The sequence below is a fragment of the Stegodyphus dumicola genome, chromosome 9 (assembly GCF_044657685.1).
Source record: "Stegodyphus dumicola isolate Sdum_Otavi_A_Nest chromosome 9, ASM4465768v1".
Taxonomy (NCBI): domain Eukaryota; kingdom Metazoa; phylum Arthropoda; class Arachnida; order Araneae; family Eresidae; genus Stegodyphus; species Stegodyphus dumicola.
Window position 1 is genome coordinate 10,846,298 of NC_140776.1, and position 27,924 is coordinate 10,874,221.

At 31.1% G+C, this 27,924-nt stretch overlaps 1 protein-coding gene across 1 annotated transcript in view; it reads left to right on the top strand.

Annotated features, from left to right (window-relative positions):
* The first annotated feature begins 1,383 nt into the window (after positions 1–1,383).
* Positions 1,384–27,924, top strand: part of LOC118199549 (SID1 transmembrane family member 1-like) — a 114,252-nt gene continuing 87,711 nt past the window's right edge. The window contains exons 1-3 of the mRNA XM_035371440.2: positions 1,384–1,885; positions 22,847–22,971; positions 27,677–27,838. Coding sequence (XP_035227331.2) covers positions 1,604–1,885; positions 22,847–22,971; positions 27,677–27,838 — 569 coding nt within the window. The 5' untranslated portion in view covers positions 1,384–1,603. The remainder of the gene's footprint in view (positions 1,886–22,846; positions 22,972–27,676; positions 27,839–27,924) is intronic.

The following is a 27,924-nucleotide window of genomic DNA, read 5'->3' on the forward strand; positions in this document are numbered from 1 at the left end:
CAAGCTAAACCTGGACTCGTCGGAAAACATCACACAAGCCCACTGTTGCGGTGTCCACAATGCATGCTCTCTACTCCAGGTTAACCGCAGGCGACAGTGAGTTGCAGTAAGTGGAAGGCATCTAACAGGTCTACGAGCATATAGACCAATCTGCCCTAAGCGTCTGTACACGGTCTGCCTTGAAATTGTCGTACCAATGGCTGAAGAGAGCTGACGAGACAGGTCTGAGGCTGTGCTCCGCCTGTTTGTTTTGGCAGTAACTGCCAAATACCGGTCCTCATTCGGCGTTGTACCGCTGGGGCGACCTGTGCTGTAACGTCTACTCACATTACCATCATCTTGGAATCGTTGCCAAAGCCTGGAGATGACACTCTGGGCAATTCCAAGTTCGTCTGATACGTCCAGTTGGGTACGCCCACATTCCAGACGGCCGATAGTTCTACCACGTAAAAAATCATCCAAATGCGTCCTTTGTGTCATAATTATTCGGTTATTGCACTGAAGTGCTTATAATGCGCCTGCGAACAATTTTACTTCTTTGCCTGTATTTCTTATATATCACTCTCTTACACTCTCGTCATTGTGATGTACCATCGGTTTCATCTGGTTACTTCCTGAAATTTGCATATGATTCTTGAAGATGTGTGTAGTGATTTTACAGATGATATATTTATTTTAGAGTTCGATTTCCGCGTGACTCCGAATTATCCTTAATTTATGGACATGAGTGTATTTAAAGAAATTAAATAATGTTTCTCGCACTGTGATAAAACAACGGAACCTGGAGCCATCAAATTTTCAATAACGTAATCCTCCTCCACGAATATGGACCATTGAAATTTATTTTATTATCTATTTCAGCTTTAACGAATTTTTGATTAATAAACTTAACTATTTCAAAGCGAGCAGTTATGCTCTTTTTAAATTATTTTGTGATACTGCTGTTGAATTGAATTTTATGGTTTAAGTGCGAAGAACATGTTATTTAATAAATAGAGGTAACACATAAAACGTTATAAAAAAACGCCCCTTTGGGTGTAATTTAAAATCTAGAAACTTTGAGACTTTTTTTCAAAAACTTTCTTAATATTAAAGTTTACATTTTTCTGTACTTAAATTTATATTTAAAGATTATGCATATATAGTGGCAAAAAATAATTAAATTTTTTTTTTTTTTTAATCTTTAAGTTTAGCGTATATTTATGGAAGAATATATGCTCTTAACAATTTAGGCAGAAATTTCTGGTTAAGTTCGTACCTAACAGATGGCGCCACTTTCTGAGAGTTGCAAACAATGGTAGGACTGAAAATTCGAATTAGTATTTTCATTATGTAGAAAGAAAGTATTACCTAGGTAAATTTACCTCCGTACATATTTATCCTTGTACTTATAGAAAACGATTTCATGCTATATAGGAAAAACCTCGCGTAAATATAAAAGTTTATATAAAAACTTGAAAAGGTTTTGTGTCAAATTTATTGAGAAACGTAGTGAATCAATATTCTGACATGCTTTTTTGTTACTTGATAACTTTTGACTGAAATTATAGATAATCAACAACCTTCACGAGATTACTTTTATCAGCTTCAGTTATCGACGGATATGCTTGTTAAAGGAAGCTTGAGTTTGTTTGGGGTAAGATCAAAGCGTACCATTCCCATGGCGACCGGCAAAGAGGTAACACGTCTGCTATATGTTATAGCATCACTTACACTGGTTTGTAATGGAGTGGCCAGGAATATAGACTTAAGTCACACTATGAAAGATATCCCCGGTTGCCAATGTGATAACAGAAACATAGATTTCAATGTAACCGTCCTGGACAAAGTTATGATCGGCTGCCGGAAATGTTACCTGTTCACGTACGATTTCAAGGAAAGACAAGTAAGTGTTTTCATTTCCCATTTTATGCAGAATCGTCCTTTTTAGTCTTTTGAAATAAATATGTATTTTAAGTGCATACGCAGTGAAACTTTTTACAGTATTTTAGTAGCAGTTTCTGATATTTAGTTAATGAACGAATTCTTATATTTAAAATTCTAATTTTATCATTCATTTGTGTAAAGTATTTCTGCTTCAATTACTTGCACGTTTGACAGCTTCACAACGTACCGTAACCTTAAAGAAAAACTCGCGTGACGCGGAGGCGGAAGGATACAAGTTACAGAGCGCATGTGCATCATAAGATCTCTCTAAAAATCTAATACTTTAAAACCGTTTATTCTGTCGCTGTTATATTTTTAATAGATATAGTCTCATACCAATGTTGTCTAAATAAGACTATCAAAACCTTTTTCTTAGTTGATGTTAAGTACGTTGTCAATATGTCATTCAAATGACAGGGAAGCCTCATTTAATTTTTTTTTTTTTTTTTCCTTTCAAATTAGCGATACTTTTCTTTCTATTATAACATTTGAGGATTATTTCAGAATTTTTCTTTTCTGTTTGTACTTATTTTTAATATCTACCCTCTTCTTTTTTTTTCCTCTCTCAAATCGTCATCAGTTTTTTAAAATGCTGTACAAATTATTTTTCTTAAATACTAAATAAAAATTCATCTTTAATTCTTTCTCGGTATTTCAACTGTAAAGAAAAGATATTAATGTACTTTTGAATCTGCTGTTTGATGTAGCATTTTATCGATTAGAATAGGCAAAGCTTGGTTATGGCAAAGCATTAGAGAGATGCTTTCATGAAAGCCTTCCTAAGGGCTTTCTAATTTCTTAACCTTTATTTGTTATGCTTATTATACAAATAAGTGCAGAAAGCAGTTCGTGAAAATATAAATATCTTGTAAGGTAGTATACCTAACAAAAATACGTATTTATATCTTTTATTCAATTTTATTTTTTAATTTCATGATGAGGATGGAAGAATGAGTCACTTGCCTCAAGTCAATGGCTAGAATGAGCGCCAAATTAGCTCCGAAATTTAAGAAATGCATTAAAAAAACAAATAATGTTAATCATGTGTTAAAAAACAACATATGATTGTTAACTTTCATTTTTGAAACGTATCGGGAAGTAAGATTGTAAGGCATTTTCTCCCTCCTTTCCGCATGCATTTGTGAGTATTGCGTACAAGGAAGTCATGTGCTGTACAAATCATTTTTTTTTTTTAATGTTTAAATAAGATGCAGATATTCTGCTACCATTAAAACAAATTTAGCGACAATTTCCAGTAATTTTAGAATGTTATCATTGCCACTACCAAATAGATTCTTCAAAGAATTCCTAAAACCCGGTTAGTTGACAAATGTATTTTATATTTTGTCTATCCTATAACAAAATTTCCCAAATACTTTTTTTTATATCATAATTTTAACAGCATGGAATCTTTCGCATAGTCAGCATCGTATATTTAAATTTCCATGCGAACTTGTTTCTTGTTTGTCATAGCCGACATTGGTGCTGCTTGCTAAAAGCAGTCGATACAAAACACGTTTCTGGGAATGTTAAACTCGCGGATGTAAAACATCGATATCGATATATAAAAGAATATAACAATATCGATGAACTAAGAATGCTATAACAAAAACTATAAGTAAACTATAATTCTATATGAAAACTGATACTATAATAAACTGAGAATGCTATTACGAAATTATATTAAAAAGCAATTCAGCCAGCAGGCAAGAAAGCTTATTATATTAAATATTATTTTATTTAATGAATATTAATATTTTGGTGCTTAAAACTAAAACATTCGTTTTGGTCCTTCTCGGCAAAAAGACAGAAGAACTGCAGAAAGACTTAACTCACTATTCTTCTAAGTTTCAAATGTAAACAAATTAAAAAAAAAAAAAAAAGGGCTTAGCCGCAATTAAACAACTGTTAAATTAGGGATAATTCTACAACTATTGCATGCAGATTAATTAAAGGCATAAAAACCTTAACCGGAAGATAAGAAAAACATAATTCAATCATTTTTAAAGCAAAAAAAAAAGGCCCAGTTTATCAACATATAAGAATAAAAAATTGAGCTCAATGAGCCGAGTAACAGCGTGGGTATGTAAACATATATATATATTTATATATACACTTTTGGTGTGGCTGATTGCTACCATAAAGGAAGGTACACAACTACATTCTATAACAGTCCTATATACAAAATTTCAACGTTCTGAGGCAACTCGTTTTATCAGTTATGCGAGATACGTACGTACGTACTGACGCCACAAAAATGTCTCTTCTGAATCCATTTTAAATCAGTTTTATAATTCGTTTGGAGAAAAAGAGTCCTTTATTCTGTCCTTACGTGCAGATGTCACGCAGAAACATTGTTAAATTGCATTCGATAGCGGTCAAAATGGGTATTTTCGTTAAAATATGATACCCGGAATTTTTCGTGATTACAATACTTCCTTTACTTCGTACAAGAAAGTAATTATAACTAAATTTAAAATTAGTTGTTGTTTGACTAATTTTATGTTTCACTTGCCATGTTTCTTTTCCTTTTTTATAGGCAAATTATGTCAAAATTGCGGAAACATTCTTTTTATATCGTATAATTTTAGGCTTAAATGATAAAGATAGCATACTAAAAAACACACATAAAGTCATACTAATAACCATCATATTATATATTTCAATGGACTTAACAATCTTAATAGTATTCTTTTTATATGCTGATAATGCGGTATTACTTTAGTATGTGAATTATACTTGAAAAAAATATGATCATCTATAAGTTCACGATTATGTTTTTATTGAAGGAAGAAAGTACTATATTCAGCTTTTATTTCTACGCCAGTTTCTTTTATTATTTCATCCATAAAAAGCAAACCCTGAGAATTAATGCACCTAAGCCGCATCATAACTCGCTTAATAACTCATTTCAATTTATTTTTCAACATTAAAGGTATAACTATGTGGTAGAATTATGCGGTAGAAATGGCAAAGGCATTTGTCAACCCCAAACGAGAAACCATTTCGAATTCTTCTTCTACTTCTTGAAGCTTGGTTTTCCTTTGGCGCCTCACCCTCCGATTCAAACTATTAATTTCAAAATGGCATTTTGCGTTGATTCACTTTTCAAACTGCTGCCCCCAAATATTATCGCCATGTATTGTGTTTAAAGAAAATATATAATGAAGAATCTGCACGAACGCATGAATGTTTCTCTCACTGTAAAAAACAACGGTATCTAGAGCCACCCAGTTTTGACTAACGTAGTCCTCCAACCGAACATGGGCACATAGAAGCCCGAATTTTAATTTCGAATTTGTTTTATTACCTATTCAAAATTTTGTAAAATTTTAGCTAATTTTTGATTAACAGACTCAACGATTTCAAAGCGAGCAATGGCAACACTCTAAGAAAAAGAATTGTTTACCTGCAGAGCGCGAGACTTTGTATCGGAAATTCTAAAGATATGCTGTTTTTAAATATATTTTTTTTTTTTTTTTATATTGCCGTTGAATTGAATTGAATTTTTTGATTCAAGTGCGAAGAATATGATATTTAATGAAAACACATAAAACGTTACTTCCTTAAGAAATACAAAGAAGAACATTAAAAAATGAGTGAATAAGTGATAAAAATGTGTCAGATATGATCAAGAAGTGCCGCTGTTTTCTTTGCATGTTGATGAAAGTATTGGCTAGACTGACTGTAACTTTTTATACGCATAACTACAATTATTCTATAATATGGCTATAACTATTCTCTAATTTTCCTAGCTTTTTCGTCAAATTATTATCTTACTGGTATAAATCATATCAAAAGCGTATTTTCGTTGCTTTGATATAAAAAGATTATATATAGTAGCTCTATTTAAAGATAAATATAGTAAAAGATATATATAAAAAGATAAAAATATAAATATAAAAAGAAAGATATATATATAGTAGCTCTATTTGCATTTTGATCTTTAGCGAAAATGTTTCAATAGTTCAGATTTCCAGAGGGGTACAAAACTCATTCTCATTTCAAAACTGAGATTCGTTTTTACATTTCAAATTTTTAAATTTTTATTCTTTTTCTTTGTGGAGGGGAGGGGAGGATAAATGTTCCCGCTTTTTCCTTAGATTTCTCTATCATGCTCCTGTGTTAAGACGATGCTTTTTTTAAACTTAATTTTCTTATATAATATTGTTGAGTCCTCAGGTTATTTTGAACCAGGAGACGTGAAAATGAGCAATGCTGTCGCCGGGACTCAAACCTCGAGCTCTCGAATACTCGCCGAGTGTGCTACCGTTACACCACGAAGGCATGCAGAAAGGAGGGAGGAAATACCTTATATACTCCCTCTTTTAACAGTCGACTGGGGGTTACGGGACCGAGTCGCCAAATCCTGGTGGTGAAGAATCATCATCCACCATATTTTTTAGTTCGGGCGCCACTGTAGAGTCATTAGGTTATTTTGAAGCAGGAGAGGTAACAAATGACATGCAACGTCCTCGCCCGGACTCGAACCTGGACGTCTCGAATACGCTTCGAGTGTGCCATTGTTACACCACGAAGGCATTGCAGAGAGGGGGGGGAGGAAATATCTTATAATATTGCCAAAACTTTTTGCTCTGCTACCGTGTTAAGACGAATTTTTTTTTTTTTTTTTTTCAATAAAAATTGATTTTCTTATATAGTATTGCTATGAATTTTTGCTACTTTCAAGACTTCGTTCTCTAATTAATTATTTATTCGCCTAAATTTCAGCATGTCTAAAAGGCTTATTCCACTTTGAGATAATCAGAATTGTTCCCAGCAACATTCTTTATCGTATTAACTTATTAAAGAAAGACGTACGGTCTGCAGAATGATGTAGTTTGCACATTTTTTGAGAAATCAGCTATCGTCACCAACATCATCCTCGTTCAAAATTTTTCCTGTTGTTAAAAATTATTATTAGAACTGTATATTAATTGTGTGTAATGTATTTTATTTATTAAGTCGATATCTTGCTTTACTTTTTTATTAATTGTACATTTTCGCTCAACGGGCGTTAGCATAGAAAGGAAATTAATTTCGTTTTCGCATTTTGACTCGAAAACTTGGAAGTCTGAATCACTTTCCAAATTGTTGCCACCAAATATTATGGCCCTATATTATGTTTAAAGAAATTAAATAATGAAGAATCTGCATGAATGTATGTATGTTTCTGGCATTGTGAAAAAACAACGGTACGTAGAGACATCCAATTTTGAATAACGTAATCCTCCACTGCATATGGGCATCTGGAACCCCAGATTTCGAATTTGTTTTATTATCTATTTCATATTTTGTTAAACATTAAAGAATTTTCAATTAACAAACTCAACGATTTCAAAGCGAGCAATGGCAACACTGTACGGGAAAAAAATTATAACCAGCGCGCGAGACTTTGTATCGGAAATTCTAAAGATAAGCCCATTTAAAAAATTACTTCGAAATATTGGCGTTGAAATGAATTTTATGGTTTACGTGCGAAGAACATGATATTTAATAAATAAAGGTAACACACGAACCGTTAAATCGTAATATTAAATATGAAACTTTCAGACTATTATTATTATTTTTATTTATTTATTTTTATATAATTTACCTTATGTATTAATTCCAAGTTCTTGCACTAAGCTCTAGGATTCAAATCTTTCGCTCGTCTGACAATTATTATGAGAATAATTACCCGCATAAACGTCATCGTTTCGTAAGCATTGTTTTTACATCAGGAACATCTCGATTTCCTGATAATACATCAGCGGTGTAACTAGAAGCAGGTGTTTCTTATTCAAAAAGCATTTCGCTGAGTTTAGATCGGCTGAGTAAGGTCTTCATGTTTGCTGAATAATAATACTGTCGGTACGAAAGTAAAATTATGTAATATTTTTAAATTGCTTTTATTTTACGCCCAACGCAATGTGCAAATAATTAAATTATTATTTAATGCAAATAGTTAAATTAAATTAAATTTGCTTATAGAGCTTGCAGTGATTGTTTTCATTCATATATTTTTAATCATTTTATCTTATGTTATCCATTTCCTGTTGAAAAGAATCTGTATATTTGATATAGAAAATAATTCGATCAAAATTGCATTGTAGTATTTCACACCCTATGTACACCTTGCGCACACGCACGCACACACAGACACAAAAAGGGGGGAGGGGACAGTTCCATATCTCTCCTTCTAGTGGAACGATTGTCGAAATTTAACTTGCGTTTTCCATGTTTTGAAAGCGCGAATTAGATTATATATTAAATTTATATATAGCATTGTTCTAACATAGGTATTTTGACAAAAAAAGGGGGGACAGTGGACGATGATTTCAGCAAAAATTGACCAAAAATTGGGAAATAAAAATTTCATACGATAATATTCCTCGGTTTTAACTCTATCGTCTACAAAAAACCGCTTGTATGTAAAATTATTTTTAAAGAAGTTATAATTTAATTTCCGCGACAATATTGTTTACTGTTAGTAAGATACAAATGTGTAAAATTATGAAGACTGCAATTTATGCAAGTTTGTTTCACGGATGAGTTACCCAGACATTATAAATACCCAACAGATGTCATATCATTTATTATTTTCTAAAGTGTAGCATTGCTGAAAATATGAAACCTAAATCTCATTCAATGATGAAAAACAAATCAACAGTAAATGTTTTATCCAAAATACTGCCAGTGTATCAATGACTATCCAGAAATCAGCTTTTAGCATGATCCACATCTGGAAAAAAACAAAACACTAACGAGAGTTCACGTAGCGCCATTTGGAAGAACTGCCCGAAGGAAACATTTGTATTGAAAACAGACTCAAAATAGCTGTTATCACAGCAATTAGTGATTTCAATATTGAGTGTTTAAATACTGTAGGTATGGAACATAAAGATATAAATTCATGTTCAATATCTAATGGACAGAGGCAGGATAAACGTCGTATACATCAAAGCAAAAAGAGGGGTTCGACTGGAGTAGTATACCCCCCACTATATGCGGCAAAAGGATGCCGCATTGACGTAATAGATTACGTAACAGAACAATAGATAACGCAACAGGGGGGGTGTCTTTGATGTGCCGCCACCGCCATCTTGGATAACGTTACAACCGAAAGTGACGACACCAGCGCCATCTTGTATCACGTGATGGAATGACACAGAATCAAGGCAACGATCTTTTCAAAGTTTTTATTTTTTGTGGCAACGACGATATTTTTATGCTTGTGCCAACGGTCGCTTAAACCACGTGACATCAACTATATTATTTTCCTTATTTACTAATTTTTTTTCCTTTATTATTTTAGTTATTTAATCTTTTTTATTCATTATTTTTTAATTATGTTTCATTACTTAATTATAAATCATCCTTTTTAATTATTTAATCCATCATTATTTTTTATTAGTTTTAATTGACTCCATTATATTTTAATCCATTTTTAATGAATTTTAAAAATAACTCCACGACCGAGATTCGAACTCGCTATCTCTGGGATGGGAGCCTTGCACTTTATCCCTCGGCTACCCGGTCCTCTTATCACACTTGTTATTTGAAACCCTGTTTGTCCCTTTGAGTTTTTGCACCATTGATGACATAAGGCTGAAAGTCTGAGCATGCGCTTTGACATGAAAATCGCGTCACACATTTGTCTTTACACGACGGCTAGGATTTCTTTTGGCTTCTTAATCATTACTTTATTAATTGCTGTTTTAAGGTAAGATTTTCCCACAGTTTAAATTTTTTTTATTATTAAAATATTTTTAATTGTTTTCATTTTTCATCTCATTCTTACTTTTTTTAAGTTATTAGTTAATTTATTAATTTTTTATTTCATTTTTTTTCCCTTTCCCAAACATAAATTTTATTTTTAACTTTCGCAAATTGACGTTTACTTCCACAAAAGTGAATTTAAATTTTCTTTTTACTTTTTATCTTGCAAAGTTTATTTTTTTATATTTAATTTTCTTTTTGGTTTTACAAAAGTAATATTTATTTTTTTTATTTACATTTAACTTTTTTAACTTTAAAAAGTTTTTTTTTTCTTTTTTTTTCCAAAATTTTTTCCTTTTTGTATTTTTACTTTATTTTAATTTTTTGTTTAACTTTCTTTTTGGTTTTACAAAAGTAATATTTTTATTTACGAATTGAAATTTTCTTTTTCACTTTTTTATTTTGCAAAAGTTTTTTTTTTTTTTTTTTTCAAAATGTATTCCTTTTCGTATTTTTACTTTACTTTATTTTAATTTTTGTTTAAACTTTTTTTTTTTTTTTTTTTTTTTTTTTTGGTTTTACAAAAGTAATATTTTTTTTACAAATTTAATTTTCCTTTCCGCTTTTTATTTAAAATAAAGGTGTTATTCCAAAAGTAAATTTTTTCCCCTTTTCCTTTAAATTTTTTTGTTACATTTTTATTTTACCCTTAACAAAAAAGTTAAGGGTAAAATAAAAATGTAACAAAAATATTCCTACAAGGGAAAAAACCCTTGTTTTAAATACAATACGATGTTACATTTCCATTTCTCCAAAAGTAAACTTACCTACATTTCTCTGTCTTTGAAATTTTAAGCTGGAATTTACATGCATATAACTTCACTAGATAATATTTTCTGTAACATTAAGCCAATATACACAATGCTCTTTCTATATAGTTTAACTGGAATACTACATTTCTTACTTTTTTACTACTAAGTTGGAGATACTGAGAACTTTTCCTTCTAATGCATTGTACTAACTATTAATGACTGTATTAACATTTTGGCCAACTATACAAAAATTGTTGATTCCCTTTTACACGTCTTACTTTTATTCAAAGGATTCACCAAACTATGTCTGACAAATGTAATTTTTACACTTTCCATTTACACATTTACCCTTATATTTAACTTATAAAACATATTCATGCTGTATTTCTGATTCCTTTTTCCCATAATAAATACAGACTTGCACATGTTTCTTTATTGTAAGACTTACTGACTTTAAAAAAATCTTATAAGGAGCAATAAATTTTCATGGTATGAAGCCCACTCACACCAATGCATGGAGCATTTCTACCCAGTTAAGTTTAGATACATACCAATAGTACTTCATTTCTTCTTATTTTACTCTACAGACATTTATACATATATATTCAGAACACTCCCTTTTATTCAGTAAGATTTATTTATACTACTAACACAAATTTTGCTAACTCTTTGAAATATTTTACAAAAATATCTTGTATTTTCTTGCACACATCCTACTTAAATCACCAAACATACACTGAACCTTGATTTTTCCTTCATGTGAAAACGTCACTCGGATTCTTAATATGATTCCACCATTTACCGCAGAACTTTATAAACACTGCTCTATTTGAACTTATCACAGCCTAACTCTCTTAGCAAGGTACAGAAGATTGAATTATATTTTAACTACAGAGAAGAATATCCACATTGTAACGTATTATTTTAAACTTGAATTATAGTCACATTTTGTGAAGGAGAATTTAAAGTCTATAATACACATGGAATTAATATTCAGCCATGGAAATGAAACTTTATCGCCTTTTTCCCAATTTGGAATATAAAAATTTGTTAACTTGGAATATGTTTAACGTATTCATTGTAACTTAACTGAAAAATATCCATATTTCACATTGTCAATAATTTATTTAGCACTGAACTCTTACAGCCTATTGAGAACGAAATTTAATTTATCATACCTGACAAATGACTCCTACATAGTTATGATACATTACACGAAATATTGAGTAGAGTTCCAAATAATGATATAACATAGTAATTAACATAAAAGACCTAACACAAATAATTTTAAGATAGAAATTTCAAACTGACATTGCTTGATAATGAGCTTTTACAGCTTTTTTGACATTTAACTTCGCATAAATAGTAAATAAAATTACGCAGATAATTGTAAAAAATAGGTAATAATGACAGAAATTCCATATAATGATCCACTATAGTGAGCAATTTAAAAAATTTTAACGCGTTTTAATATGTCATAAGAAAGATCACATTTTCAAAAAGCATTATTTCAATTAAACATTGTAGCCACACAATCCTGCTCACATGTATAACATTTTTATTTATCTCGAACATGGCACATAATAAGTAAATAAAATACATTTCACAAAGTATGAAACTCATTTTCTGTTTTAACCGGCTGTACTCTTAAGAAAAAATGCAGTATGGAATGCTTAGAACACTCAGTGCCACAGTTCCTCATTTCCCCATGCATTGATCAAAATATACGTGTACTTTAAAAATCAGTTAAACAAATTCAAATGTTAGTATTCAAACAGGAATACTTCACAAATTAGATAAAAGATAGGTACACAATGAACTTAAACACAGAAAAGCATGTAAGGACCAAGAAACAAAAATGTATTCGCGCAGAACTTTTTAAGATAAAGTTGCTCTATTTTTTGCACATGGGTTGCATTTTTCGTTTCAGATTAAGCAAACATTCAAGATAATTCCTGTATAACTAGGGATTTTTCACATGTTAGTAATGTAATTTATTAGAACAGTGACAGGGCCCACCAGCGGCCGAGCGGTAAAGTCGCTGAACACTGGTAGTTCGGTCCGAGGTTCGAATCCCGCGAACGGGCTGGCTTCATGGGCGTTTTCGTGGTTTTCCCCATGTGTCACGTGTATACGAGCCAGTTTCCCTTAGAAAGTCCTCCACGAAAGGCACCCCTCCCTTTAGGCAGATAGCCCTCGAGGCTTTGCCATAATCACACACACACATTCATTAGAACAGTGACAGACATATAGGACAACTATGTCATTTCCACGGAAAACAATTTTCCCAAGACAGACTTTAACAGTGAAATATAAAATGGTATAAGAAAATGTCCTATTTCCAACAAAATTAGTATTTGAGTATGCAAAAACATGAACAAGAAATGAATATTTTTCTGAAAATGTTCCGAATGGAATAAGTTAGGACTAGTTTCATGGACAGAGCATGAAAAATAATGAAGAATTTTTTAATTTTATTTTGTCTGTAGTACATTTACTTATACTAAATTCTTCCACTTGTTTGACTGTACTTTACATTTAAACGCAAGTTGATAAATCAGACTGATTTTGTGTTTTAAAGCTTCAGATTCAGAAATATTACAACTTCAGAAATAATACAATTCAAAAGCAAAAAGATTAAAACGTCAAGAGATAGTTAAATGTTTGTTATTTTTTCGCATACGAATGCATTTCGTGTCTCAAATACGCTCATTACATATGATTTAACAAAATTGCAAACAAGTTGGAAGTTAAATGAATATTTCCTGAAATACTGTATGTTTCATTCCGGAAAGTTTACATGAGAATTTTCATTTTGAAACCCCTAATGTTTCTTTTCCTTCATTCAATGTAAATTTTGAGTATAAAATTTTCAGTTGTGATGGAAGTTATTTGTGGGTGGTTGTGATGTGTTCGTGTTTTCATAAACCGTTTTTTTTTTGTGTGAAGTAACTTTTCAAACTTTGAATATTACGACCACTGCAAATCATTTAATTTTTCAAATATTTTTCTTATTTATCTTTTATAAGTCCTTGTAAAGATTTGGGAACAAATTTTTATTAAATAGTTATATGGTATGATTTAATAACTTTTTACACGTTTGGAAGATTTAAATTCAACAACACTACTACACCGAATCAGAAATTAAGAAAAAAAATGGAATTTTTTATCTTAGTATACTACAGGAATAGATTATTTTTCTCTAGCCCTGATGTATTCGAATGTAGTAAATAATGGAGACTTTTAACACAGATCATACAGACTTTGAATATTTTCTCTAAGTCATCAAAAATTGCATTGTCATAGATTTTTTTCTCATAAAGTCTATTTCTTTCTCAAAAGAAGTTTATATACTAATTTTATTAGAAACATATCTAAGAAAATATCTCACATTCATAAGAAAATCAGCGCTTGTTTCTTTACCAAATTTGTACTTTCTGACTTCATTCTACTGAAACGAAAACATTCATAACTTATTGCGAAGAAAAATGTTATACTTTTTGATTAATTTTCATACCACAGTATTATCTTTGAAATTTTTTTTTCCTAGTCCACTGCTAATATATTGCTAATTTTCGTACGTGACAAAAAACTCAGTTTAGAAATTTTTTTACTTAAAACCTTGTATTATTGCATTGCTGAACCGGGGCCATGCTTTCATTTTAATTACATATCATGCGAATATTTAAAAAAAAGCATATTTTTTCCTTCTGTTGGCACAATTTTAACAAACATTTTACTATTACAGAGACTTTTTTAGTAAAATCTCACGTGTTAAATTGAACGTTTCATTACTAATTTTGAAGATTCTGGATATATCCTACTTAAAAGTTCAAAACCGATTAGCAAAATAATTTATATATGTACTTCGTTGTGCTCTTGGTTAATTTTTAAATCGTTGTTCAACTATAACACTTGATTTCTAGTGAAGTATCGAAATGATTATTTACTTTCCGCTTTTTCCAAAGAATTTCGTAGACACATATGTTCAGTACAGAAAATTTTCCTAACTTACCAGTATCATTACCAAAATAGAAAACATGCAAAATTTTCCTAAAAATTTATATATTTGTTTTTTTTTTTTTTTTTTTTTTTTTTTTTTACAAACATTTACACGAATACCCATATTTAATTATTTAATGTGTATTTTCCTATATCAGAACGAAAATTTCGAACGAAAATTTTTAACTAATGTTATGTTCCGTAAAAGTTTTGTATTTGTGATGCCATCTTTTTTTCGCAAAAGTTTTGAGAGTGTGCTCTCGGTAGTCTTTTAGACATTTTGAAACTGTTTTCTCTTTGCTATTGGAAACTATTTTATATTTGCTGTTGATATATGCCAATGAATATACTTTTTCTCTTGGTTTATCTTCAACTTATGAGTTATTTAAATACTTAAAAATATATCTGTAGATCGTTTATGTTGACACTTGTGATAGATTTCCTGGATGTGTTTTTGGAAAATGTATTTATTTTATTCACGTGAATGAAACTGACGTTTTCTTAAAATTTTATTATTCAGAGTATTACTCAATTATGACAGAATGCCAGATTTGTTCAGAGTATTCAACATTCATATGAACTTCAGTATTCCAAATCTCTCACGTAACTCTAATTTTTACTATCGGTAGTAGGAAGACGAATGGAATACATGCAGGTTATGCAGACATAAGGTAAAAATCTGGAAGTAAAAGAAATTCTTCAGATCTAGGCAATTCAGTAGAATGTGCAAATAATCATCCTATTCGAAGCTTATTTTTGGAGTTAAATAGCATATAAAGTGTAAATTTAATATAAAGAGATATAATGAAAATCAAGTACACTGCAAAATCTGAACGATAATTATACAAAATTAGTTATAAGGCAGTTTTCCATAAAAAGTGGTTTCAACGAAGGAAACATGCCAGCAATCTCCTGAAACTCTAAGTAGGAATTTGATCTTCGTTCTTACGTAGAATTTACAATTCTAATTAAGTTTTGTAAGAGCAAAGATCAGGTGCTCACTTAGAGTTTCAGGAGATTGTCTGCATATTTCCTTCGCTGGAACCGCTTTTTGTGGAAAACCGCCATATAACTAATTTTGTATAATTATCGTTCAGATTTTGCAGTTTACTTGATTTTCATTATATCTCTTTATATTAAATTTACACTTTATATGCTATTTAACTCCAAAAATAAGCTTCGAATAGGATGACTATTTGCACATTCTACTGAATTGCCTAGATCTGAAGAATTTCTTTTACTTCCAGATTTTTACCTTATGTCTGCATAACCTGCATGTATTCCATTCGTCTTCCTACTACCGATAGTAAAAATTACAGTTACGTGGGAGATTTGGAATACTGAAGTTCATATGAATGTTGAATACTCTGAACAAATCTGGCATTCTGTCATAATTGAGTAATACTCTGAATAATAAAATTTTAAGAAAACGTCAGTTTCATTCACGTGAATAAAATAAATACATTTTCCAAAAACACATCCAGGAAATCTATCACAAGTGTCAACATAAACGATCTACAGATATATTTTTAAGTATTTAAATAACTCATAAGTTGAAGATAAACCAAGAGAAAAAGTATATTCATTGGCATATATCAACAGCAAATATAAAATAGTTTCCAATAGCAAAGAGAAAACAGTTTCAAAATGTCTAAAAGACTACCGAGAGCACACTCTCAAAACTTTTGCGAAAAAAAGATGGCATCACAAATACAAAACTTTTACGGAACATAACATTAGTTAAAAATTTTCGTTCGAAATTTTTGTTCTGATATAGGAAAATACACATTAAATAATTAAATATGGGTATTCGTGTAAATGTTTGTAAAAAAAAAAAAAAAAAAAAAAAAAAATATATATATATATATATATAAATTTTTAGGAAAATTTTGCATGTTTTCTATTTTGGTAATGATACTGGTAAGTTAGGAAAATTTTCTGTACTGAACATATGTGTCTACGAAATTCTTTAGAAAAAGCGGAAAGTAAATAATCATTTCGATACTTCACTAGAAATCAAGTGTTATAGTTGAACAACGATTTAAAAATTAACCAAGAGCACAACGAAGTACATATATAAATTATTTTGCTAATCGGTTTTGAACTTTAAGTAGAATATATCCAGAATCTTCAAAATTAGTAATGAAACGTTCAATTTAACACGTGAGATTTTACTAAAAAAGTCTCTGTAATAGTAAAATGTTTGTTAAAATTGTGCCAACAGAAGGAAAAAATATGCTTTTTTTTAAATATTCGCATGATATGTAATTAAAATGAAAGCATGGGCCCGATTCAGCAATGCAATAATACAAGGTTTTAAGTAAAAAAATTTCTAAACTGAGTTTTTTGTCACGTACGAAAATTAGCAATATATTAGCAGTGGACTAGGAAAAAAAAATTTTCAAAGATAATACTGTGGTATGAAAATTAATCAAACAGTATAACATTTTTCTTCGCAAGAAGTTATGAATGTTTTCGTTTCAGTAGAATGAAGTCAGAAAGTACAAATTTGGTAAAGAAACAAGCGCTGATTTTCTTATGAATGTGAGATATTTTCTTAGATATGTTTCTAATAAAATTAGTATATAAACTTCTTTTGAGAAAGAAATAGACTTTATGAAAAAAAATCTATGACAATGCAATTTTTGATGACTTAGAGAAAATATTCAAAGTCTGTATGATCTGTGTTAAAAGTCTCCATTATTTACTACATTCGAATACATCAGGGCTAGAGAAAAATAATCTATTCCTGTAGTATACTAAGATAAAAAATTCCATTTCTTTTCTTAATTTCTGATTCGGTGTGGTAGTGTTGTTGAATTTAAATCTTCCAAACGTGTAAAAAGTTATTAAATCATACCATATAACTATTTAATAAAAATTTGTTCCCAAATCTTTATAAGGACTTATAAAAGATAAATAAGAAAAATATTTGAAAAATTAAATGTTTTGCAGTGGTCGTAATATTCAAAGTTTGAAAAGTTACTTCACAAAAAAAAAAACGGTTTATGAAAACACGAACACATCACAACCACCCACAAATAACTTCCGTCACAACTGAAAATTTTATACTCAAAATTTACATTGAATGAAGGAAAAGAAACATTAGGGGTTTCAAAATGAAAATTCTCATGTAAACTTTCCGGAATGAAACGTACAGTATTTCAGGAAATATTCATTTAACTTCCAACTTGTTTGCAATTTTGTTAAATCATATGTAATGAGCGTATGTGAGACACGAAATGCATTCGTATGCGAAAAAAAAAACAAACATTTAACTATCTCTTGACGTTTTAATCTTTTTGCTTTTGAATTGTATTATTTCTGAAGTTGTAATATTTCTGAATCTGAAGATTTAAAACACAAAATCAATCTGATTTATCAACTTGCGTTTAAATGTAAAGTTTAGTCAAACAAGTGGAAGAATTTAGTATAAGTAAATGTACTACAGACAAAATAAAATTAAAAAATTCTTCATTATTTTTCATGCTCTGTTCATGAAACTAGTCCTAACTTATTCCATTCGGAACATTTTCAGAAAAATATTCATTTCTTGTTCATGTTTTTGCATACTCAAATACTAATTTTGTTGGAAATAGGACATTTTCTTATACCATTTTATATTTCACTGTTAAAGTCTGGCTTGGGAAAATTGTTTTCGTGGAAATGACATAGTTGTCCTATATGTCTGTCACTGTTCTAATAAATTACATTACTAACATGTGAAAAATCCCTAGTTATACAGGAATTATCTTGAATGTTTGCTTAATCTGAAACGAAAAATGCAACCCATGTGCAAAAAATAGAGCAACTTTATCTTAAAAAGTTCTGCGCGAATACATTTTTGTTTCTTGGTCCTTACATGCTTTTCTGTGTTAAGTTCATTGTGTACCTATCTTTTATCTAATTTGTGAAGTATTCCTGTTTGAATACTAACATTTGAATTTGTTTAACTGATTTTTAAAGTACACGTATATTTTGATCAATGCATGGGGAAATGAGGAACTGTGGCACTGAGTGTTCTAAGCATTCCATACTGCATTTTTTCTTAAGAGTACAGCCGGTTAAAACAGAAAATGAGTTTCATACTTTGTGAAATGTATTTTATTTACTTATTATGTGCCATGTTCGAGATAAATAAAAATGTTATACATGTGAGCAGGATTGTGTGGCTACAATGTTTAATTGAAATAATGCTTTTTGAAAATGTGATCTTTCTTATGACATATTAAAACGCGTTAAAATTTTTTAAATTGCTCACTATAGTGGATCATTATATGGAATTTCTGTCATTATTACCTATTTTTTACAATTATCTGCGTAATTTTATTTACTATTTATGCGAAGTTAAATGTCAAAAAAGCTGTAAAAGCTCATTATCAAGCAATGTCAGTTTGAAATTTCTATCTTAAAATTATTTGTGTTAGGTCTTTTATGTTAATTACTATGTTATATCATTATTTGGAACTCTACGAACTCTACTCAATATTTCGTGTAATGTATCATAACTATGTAGGAGTCATTTGTCAGGTATGATAAATTAAATTTCGTTCTCAATAGGCTGTAAGAGTTCAGTGCTAAATAAATTATTGACAATGTGAAATATGGATATTTTTCAGTTAAGTTACAATGAATACGTTAAACATATTCCAAGTTAACAAATTTTTATATTCCAAATTGGGAAAAAGGCGATAAAGTTTCATTTCCATGGCTGAATATTAATTCCATGTGTATTATAGACTTTAAATTCTCCTTCACAAAATGTGACTATAATTCAAGTTTAAAATAATACGTTACAATGTGGATATTCTTCTCTGTAGTTAAAATATAATTCAATCTTCTGTACCTTGCTAAGAGAGTTAGGCTGTGATAAGTTCAAATAGAGCAGTGTTTATAAAGTTCTGCGGTAAATGGTGGGATCATATTTAGAATCCGAGTGACGTTTTCACATGAAGGAAAAATCAAGGTTCAGTGTATGTTTGGTGATTTAAGTAGGATGTGTGCAAGAAAATACAAGATATTTTTGTAAAATATTTCAAAGAGTTAGCAAAATTTGTGTTAGTAGTATAAATAAATCTTACTGAATAAAAGGGAGTGTTCTGAATATATATGTATAAATGTCTGTAGAGTAAAATAAGAAGAAATGAAGTACTATTGGTATGTATCTAAACTTAACTGGGTAGAAATGCTCCATGCATTGGTGTGAGTGGGCTTCATACCATGAAAATTTATTGCTCCTTATAAGATTTTTTTAAAGTCAGTAAGTCTTACAATAAAGAAACATGTGCAAGTCTGTATTTATTATGGGAAAAAGGAATCAGAAATACAGCATGAATATGTTTTATAAGTTAAATATAAGGGTAAATGTGTAAATGGAAAGTGTAAAAATTACATTTGTCAGACATAGTTTGGTGAATCCTTTGAATAAAAGTAAGACGTGTAAAAGGGAATCAACAATTTTTGTATAGTTGGCCAAAATGTTAATACAGTCATTAATAGTTAGTACAATGCATTAGAAGGAAAAGTTCTCAGTATCTCCAACTTAGTAGTAAAAAAGTAAGAAATGTAGTATTCCAGTTAAACTATATAGAAAGAGCATTGTGTATATTGGCTTAATGTTACAGAAAATATTATCTAGTGAAGTTATATGCATGTAAATTCCAGCTTAAAATTTCAAAGACAGAGAAATGTAGGTAAGTTTACTTTTGGAGAAATGGAAATGTAACATCGTATTGTATTTAAAACAAGGGTTTTTTCCTTTGTAGGAATATTTTTGTTACATTTTTATTTTACCCTTAACTTTTTTGTTAAGGGTAAAATAAAAATGTAACAAAAAAATTTAAAGGAAAAGGGGAAAAAATTTACTTTTGGAATAACACCTTTATTTTAAATAAAAAGCGGAAAGGAAAATTAAATTTGTAAAAAAAATATTACTTTTGTAAAACCAAAAAAAAAAAAAAAAAAAAAAAAAAAAAAGTTTAAACAAAAATTAAAATAAAGTAAAGTAAAAATACGAAAAGGAATACATTTTGAAAAAAAAAAAAAAAAAAACTTTTGCAAAATAAAAAAGTGAAAAAGAAAATTTCAATTCGTAAATAAAAATATTACTTTTGTAAAACCAAAAAGAAAGTTAAACAAAAAATTAAAATAAAGTAAAAATACAAAAAGGAAAAAATTTTGGAAAAAAAAAGAAAAAAAAAACTTTTTAAAGTTAAAAAAGTTAAATGTAAATAAAAAAAATAAATATTACTTTTGTAAAACCAAAAAGAAAATTAAATATAAAAAAATAAACTTTGCAAGATAAAAAGTAAAAAGAAAATTTAAATTTACTTTTGTGGAAGTAAACGTCAATTTGCGAAAGTTAAAAATAAAATTTATGTTTGGGAAAGGGAAAAAAAATGAAATAAAAAATTAATAAATTAACTAATAACTTAAAAAAAGTAAGAATGAGATGAAAAATGAAAACAATTAAAAATATTTTAATAATAAAAAAAATTTAAACTGTGGGAAAATCTTACCTTAAAACAGCAATTAATAAAGTAATGATTAAGAAGCCAAAAGAAATCCTAGCCGTCGTGTAAAGACAAATGTGTGACGCGATTTTCATGTCAAAGCGCATGCTCAGACTTTCAGCCTTATGTCATCAATGGTGCAAAAACTCAAAGGGACAAACAGGGTTTCAAATAACAAGTGTGATAAGAGGACCGGGTAGCCGAGGGATAAAGTGCAAGGCTCCCATCCCAGAGATAGCGAGTTCGAATCTCGGTCGTGGAGTTATTTTTAAAATTCATTAAAAATGGATTAAAATATAATGGAGTCAATTAAAACTAATAAAAAATAATGATGGATTAAATAATTAAAAAGGATGATTTATAATTAAGTAATGAAACATAATTAAAAAATAATGAATAAAAAAGATTAAATAACTAAAATAATAAAGGAAAAAAAATTAGTAAATAAGGAAAATAATATAGTTGATGTCACGTGGTTTAAGCGACCGTTGGCACAAGCATAAAAATATCGTCGTTGCCACAAAAAATAAAAACTTTGAAAAGATCGTTGCCTTGATTCTGTGTCATTCCATCACGTGATACAAGATGGCGCTGGTGTCGTCACTTTCGGTTGTAACGTTATCCATGATGGCGGTGGCGGCACATCAAAGACACACCCCCTGTTGCGTTATCTATTGTTCTGTTACGTAATCTATTACGTCAATGCGGCATCCTTTTGCCGCATATAGTGGGGGGTATACTACTGACTGGATACAAGAAAAGAAGAATTACAAAAAAAAAAAAAAAAATCTGAAATGTTTCAGATTTTAAATGTCCAAAGGGGTGTTTTTTAACATTTTGTGTGTTACCTTTCTTTATTAAATATCATGTTCCTCGCACTTAAACCATAAGATCCAGTGCAACAGCAATATCGCAAAATAGTTTTAAAACGAGCATATCTTTAGAATTTCCGATACAGAGACTCACGCGCTGGAGATAAACATGTTTTTTCTGCACAACGTTGCCATTGCTCGCTTTGAAATCCTTGAGTTTGTTAATCAAAAATTCGTCAAAGTTTTAAAAAATAGGAAATCGATCATAAAACAAATTTCAAATTTCAAATTTGATCTTCCACATGCTCATATTCGTTGGAGGATTACGTTATTCAAAATTCGATGACTCTATGTACCGTTATTTTATGACAATGTGAGAAATATACATACATTTACGCAGATTTTCATTATTTAATTTCTTCAAATATAATGCAGGACTCTAACATTTTATGGCAACAGTTTGAAAAGTGAACCGACATTTATCCGTCCGACGCAAAATGCCAAAACGAAACTAATAGTCCTTCGGGATTCAAATCCCTTTGGACTAAAAAAAACTAGGTAAACGTAATGAAAATGTAAATAAGGAAGGGGAAACATATGGTGCACGACGTTTTTAAAGTGATTCTTAGTTTTTAAAAAAGTATATGGTTGAATTTACTGAAAGTGTTCGAGAAAATTTCTAAAATAATATTAAGTATTTCTTACCATTCTACGATTTTATTAGTACGATTTTATTAGTAGAAAATATTTTGAATTATAACCTGTAAAACGTTTACCATCATCTTAAAGTAGATGTATGTAGTAGATTCTAAGCATACCTGCAAAAAAATTTATTGAAAATTACCTAATATTTACTTTACCAATTGTTTTTTATTGAAAATTACCTAATATTTACGTGAATTTATATACTGGGGCGTTTTGAAATTTGGCATATTCACAGTAATTCCAGAAATTTTTGAAACATAATGTATGTCACATAAAGTGCAATTCTGGCAGTATCAATTACATGTGTAACTACTCTCCGTTTCCACTGTACATTTTATCTAATTTATGACATAATAATGTTTTTACTGCGTTTTAGGACTGGGCTGCTAACCTTTGTGTTAAAAGCCCGAAGGCTTCTGTACACAATCCTCTACTTGTGGTTGTCAGAGAAAGCTTGAGCGTCATGGCTTTCCAAGTGCCTCTAGTATTTGCCAATGTCAGGTAATTCCTCTATAAAATATGTAGTATTTAATATTCATAATTTAGTTTATGTACTAGATTATATTCTAAGTTTATAGGTTCTTGGTTTCGTATATTCTTATAGACAACACGCAAATGCGATAATGAATTTTTCGAGTCTGTTATAGAGAAGAAATAATCAACTGCAATTTTCAAAGGTTTAGAATAGATATTAATTAAATTTTTCTCAAAATGCGAAGTATGTACTAAAACAATTTTGGAAGAAATGAGGCAATACAAATATGGAAAAGAATGTTTTGTATAAGAAAAAATAAATAATTTGTTAGGAAAGTTCCAAAAAAAAAAGTTGGAAAAATAGAAAGTTGCATTTACAAAGTAATGATCCTAGCTGCGCTGCAAGTAGTTCCCTTAGCTATCTATACATAACTGGCAACGTTTCTAGAGGTCTTTGGAAGCAAGCGGAAAATATTCAACTGCGATGCTTGCAAGCTCATTTGCCACAGGCCTTTGGATGTCCGCAATAATCTCGATGATTTTGGTCACCTTTTCACTCACGGAAGCAAGAAAAAAAAAAAAAAAAAAAACACAATCTTTGACACAAATGTGGGACCACGTCTCGCTCCATCAAATAAATCAGCAGAAAATCTTCCTCTTTCTGTTCATCTGTGAGTGAGCAAAGGAAGATTCTTGCATTAACTTACTGTTTCCCTAAATCTTCGTGTAAAATCTTATGACACACATCACGATTCTTATTCAGTTCTCCTGATATCATGTGCACAGTTACACGACGTCTTCTTGCAATAACTACCATACCCACTCCACGTTTCCATTGGTATGTGTTATAGACGGACGACCAGCTCTGGGATCGTCTTGCACGGAATCTCTGCCTTCAAGAAACCTTTGTGCCACTCGAAAACACAACTTCTTGAAAGAGCCTCGCCTGCACTGCTTGCTTAATCAGGTTCCACGTTTTACTGGGGGTTTTCCCGAGCTTAACGCAGAACTTAATGTTCACTCTGTGCTCACCATCAGCATTCACTGTATCACCTTGACGAATGCGGCAACAATACGAACAGTGTGTTTCTAAGCACAGCCCTGCACCTAGTATGTCTATGCGGAAACATGGCCAAGGTCATATCAAGTACTAATACATACTAGGTAACATAAAAACATTTTTTTTTTTTTTTTTTTTTTTTCATTTTAGTACTCTAAACTCAGAAATAAAAAATCAATTGTTCTGGAACTTTTCTGACAAAGGATGTATTTACGTAACATCAGAAGAGTTTCTGTTGAGACTATAAGACGGTAAATGGATTATCGCTACGTCTTAAACAATACTAAAGATGGTTAAAATAAGTTTTTTATTCAGTCTTGAACTGAACAGAACAGGCGCGATTTGTGCTACAGACGAAACTTCCATTCCTCGTGGGTTTTAAAATGATTTAGAATTTAAATTCAGATGAAGATAATGTAATCGGAGACTACATATAAAGTAGACTAAGTTAAGGTGGCTTACGTAATAACCGACCCGCAATTTAAAGTATCGTCTAGCAAAATGCTAAGGCCGAAATTTAACTTTAAGCAGAGCTGGCGAGTATTAACCAACAGGAAGACGCGGTTGGCAGAAGTTCTGATCTAAGCATTCGAGACCTTCAACTGAAATACACAAAAACTGCATTCTGGTGGTGAATACAGAAAGTTATAGTCAAGATCTAAATCATAATAACGGGTTAATTAATATAAAATGCCTTACACATTTATTTCATAGTAAAATTTTAATTAGAAACGACAAGGTGCGCTTTATTATTTTAATATTCATCTTTGTCATCGGCAACATATCGATATGCTAAATGTCTCTAAAATTATTCTTTTTTAATGCGTAAAGAAGAGTTCCTATTATACGACATAAACGGAACTGAGTGGTGGTCGACAAAGGAGGGAATCGTGCATAACACGAAATAATCGGACATGAGTAAAACAACTCAAACTGAGAAACGAAAAAATTCGTTCTTTACATTTTTATAATTTTCAAAAAAATATATGTTTTGATTGTTGATTTTGCTTTCCCGTGGCGTTATCTCTCAACACAATTATAATAATAATCCTCTGAAATGATATGTGTAATAAATTTATAATATAAATTATTATATTTAGTCATATTAAATTCATATATGTGTACATGAGGGTGCACTGTGTGGTTTTACATTCGCACGTTGCACACTTTTAAACGCAAAACAGATTAAGCCATTTGCAAGATATTTACGTGTATATTTAAAGAGCGAATTAAGAAATCTAGTAAGGACACTGATATAAATGTCAAAGATCAGAAAAATTAAATCGTCAGTATAAGATATTTTTAGACAGATTTGTTTAAACATTTAATTTTCAATACAACTAAAACTTCCACTATTCAATAAGAAACTAAAACTGATTTTTAACTCCCTTTTCCTATTAAAACAGCGTGCTTCTGAAGTAGAACAGACCTGCTAATTTTGCAATAAATTAGAATAAGAAACAATGAAATGTAATTGACTAATAATTTATTTCGAACTCGACATTCCGTTTTATAGCAAGTAATTTTATTATATTTTCTTACGACACTAAATTTAGAAAAAGTTTCCGTCACCCGTTACGACCATTGTAGGCGCGTAATCTACCATCGACAGTTGATAACGCAGACACTTTTTGGGCTGACCGCACAGGCTCGTCGTCGAAACAAGCTTGTGAGGTCAGCCCAAAGTTTTAAATTTTTTTTTTTTTTTTTTTTTTTTTTTTGTCTAATAAAAATTTTGGTTTTGGTCTAATAAAAGCGCTCGTCCCCAGAGGGTCGGAGCTCTGCTGCATTTATTAGCTCTAGCATTGCCACAGTTATGACTACTGGCAGGATCAACCAGGGAGCTTTTCTACGCTCAACAGAACGTTCGATCTGCAAGCAACTCGAATGCACCATTTATAGCGCACACCTTGGAAATGCGCTGGGAGCCGCTATGCAGGCGGCTCCTTTTATTTCACACGTACGGAATATTATCTGGTGCTTTCAGTTATCCGTTCAAAACACACCATGTCCTCCACGGGCAAGGAGAGGCTTTACTGCGTGGGGCGCAGATTCAAAAAGGCCTGTGTTTCAGTTTTTATTATTACGTGTCTAGACGCCCAGCAAAGGCCATGGAGGTAAGAAAGGACCTTCCTACCTCCATGGCAAAGGCACGGGGGCCGCAGACGTGCGGTGGAAGTTTTCAATTGTCAACCTCGCCTTGAGAAGACAAGGGGTCCCTAGCATGGCCAACTAGAGGAAGTAGTTGGCCATGTTTGGCCATGGCCCTAGGGGATCCGCAGGAGGGCAACATCGTGACCTTCGAGAACACGTTTCTCGAAGGCCACGGCACTCTATCACAAAAGAACTTCTCGACGAGTTTGCGTGAAACCAGTCAAAGAGGAGTTACGTTTGTTTGGAGAAGGGAAATATTTTTTTTAAGTTTCATATTAAGACATTTTAAGTTTCACATTAAGACTTAATATTTTAACACAAGGTGAATAGAACATGTGGCGAAACGTAACGCGGACAGTCGAAATTCAATACGGTTTTTCACGGACATGTGAGAAATAATATGAGAAACCGGCGGAGTAAGAAACAGAGAATTCACTACAAATAAACTTGTAGAGACATTAGGTTATTTTTGATAAATAACAATGAATTGGCAATGCCCTACAACCTCGGACCTCTCCAATACGCGCCGAGCGTGCTGACCACTACACCACGAAGGCATGCTAAGAAGGTGGGAGAAATACCTTACGTACTCCCTATTTTAAAGGGCGAATGGGTATTAGGGGACCCAATCGCGAAATCCTGGTGGTGGAGAATCATCACCCACCAGCCTTTTAGTTCGGGCGCCACTGTAGAGTCATTAGGTTATTTCGGAGCAGGAGAGATGAAAAATGAGCAATGCCGTCGTCGGGACTCGAACCACTGACCTCTCGAATTCGCGCCAATACACTTCAAAGGCATGCTAAGAAGAAGGAAGAAATAACTTATATGCTTAACTGCATTTCTACAGAATCTTTTCGAGCTATATCTGTACGTTAGGACAGATTAAAGAACTATTTTTCCCAAAACGGATTTAAAATGGATTCAAAAGAGATTTTTCTCCCGACATCTGTACATACGCTGTAGAGACATTAGGCTATTTCGAAGCAGGAGCGATGAAAAATCAGCAATGCCCTCGCCGGGACTCGAACCACGGACCTCTCGAACACGCATCGAGTGTGCTGACTACTACACCAGGAAGGCATGCTAAGAAGGCTGGAGAAATACCTCACAAAGTGTCAGTATATATACAACTCTATCATTCACTAATGTAATATTATTGAAAAAATGCTTTAACTGTTTTGTGTAAAAGCGCCACCTATATATGAATGCCCAAAGCATTTTGAGATGACCACATACTTTTTCTTGCCTCGTTGCATTCTCCGATTCTTTCAAACTCACGCTGAATGAGTGTTAAAAGCCAGGACAAAAAAGATCGTTGTTTTCGTTTTGACGATACGAAAGCTTAAGCTACGCCTGTTTAAGTTTATACAGCCCGATTACAGAGATATTAAGAAATACATTTTTTATCAAAAGTAAAGCTTTAAATTCTAAAATAAGATAATAAAAAAAAACACATTTTTGAATTAAACTCGTGTAACACTATGTTAGGACTTACTAACTATTTCTTTCCCTTTTTAGCCCATTTACAGATGTTTGCCACACACTGTGTCCTCTGGCCAATTATTTCGATTCCAAACTCAAACCAGGAATTCAAAATATTTCAATCGAAGTTTCGACCAGCAGTGATGTGTGGGTCGATTATCAATTAGAACTGGCTACTGTCAACGATTTCGTCATGGTGTAAGTAGACATGAAAATTAAATTTTCATTATATTTTTCTTTACAACTTTTGACGTTTAATAACTTGTTTGCGTTGTTATTTAAAA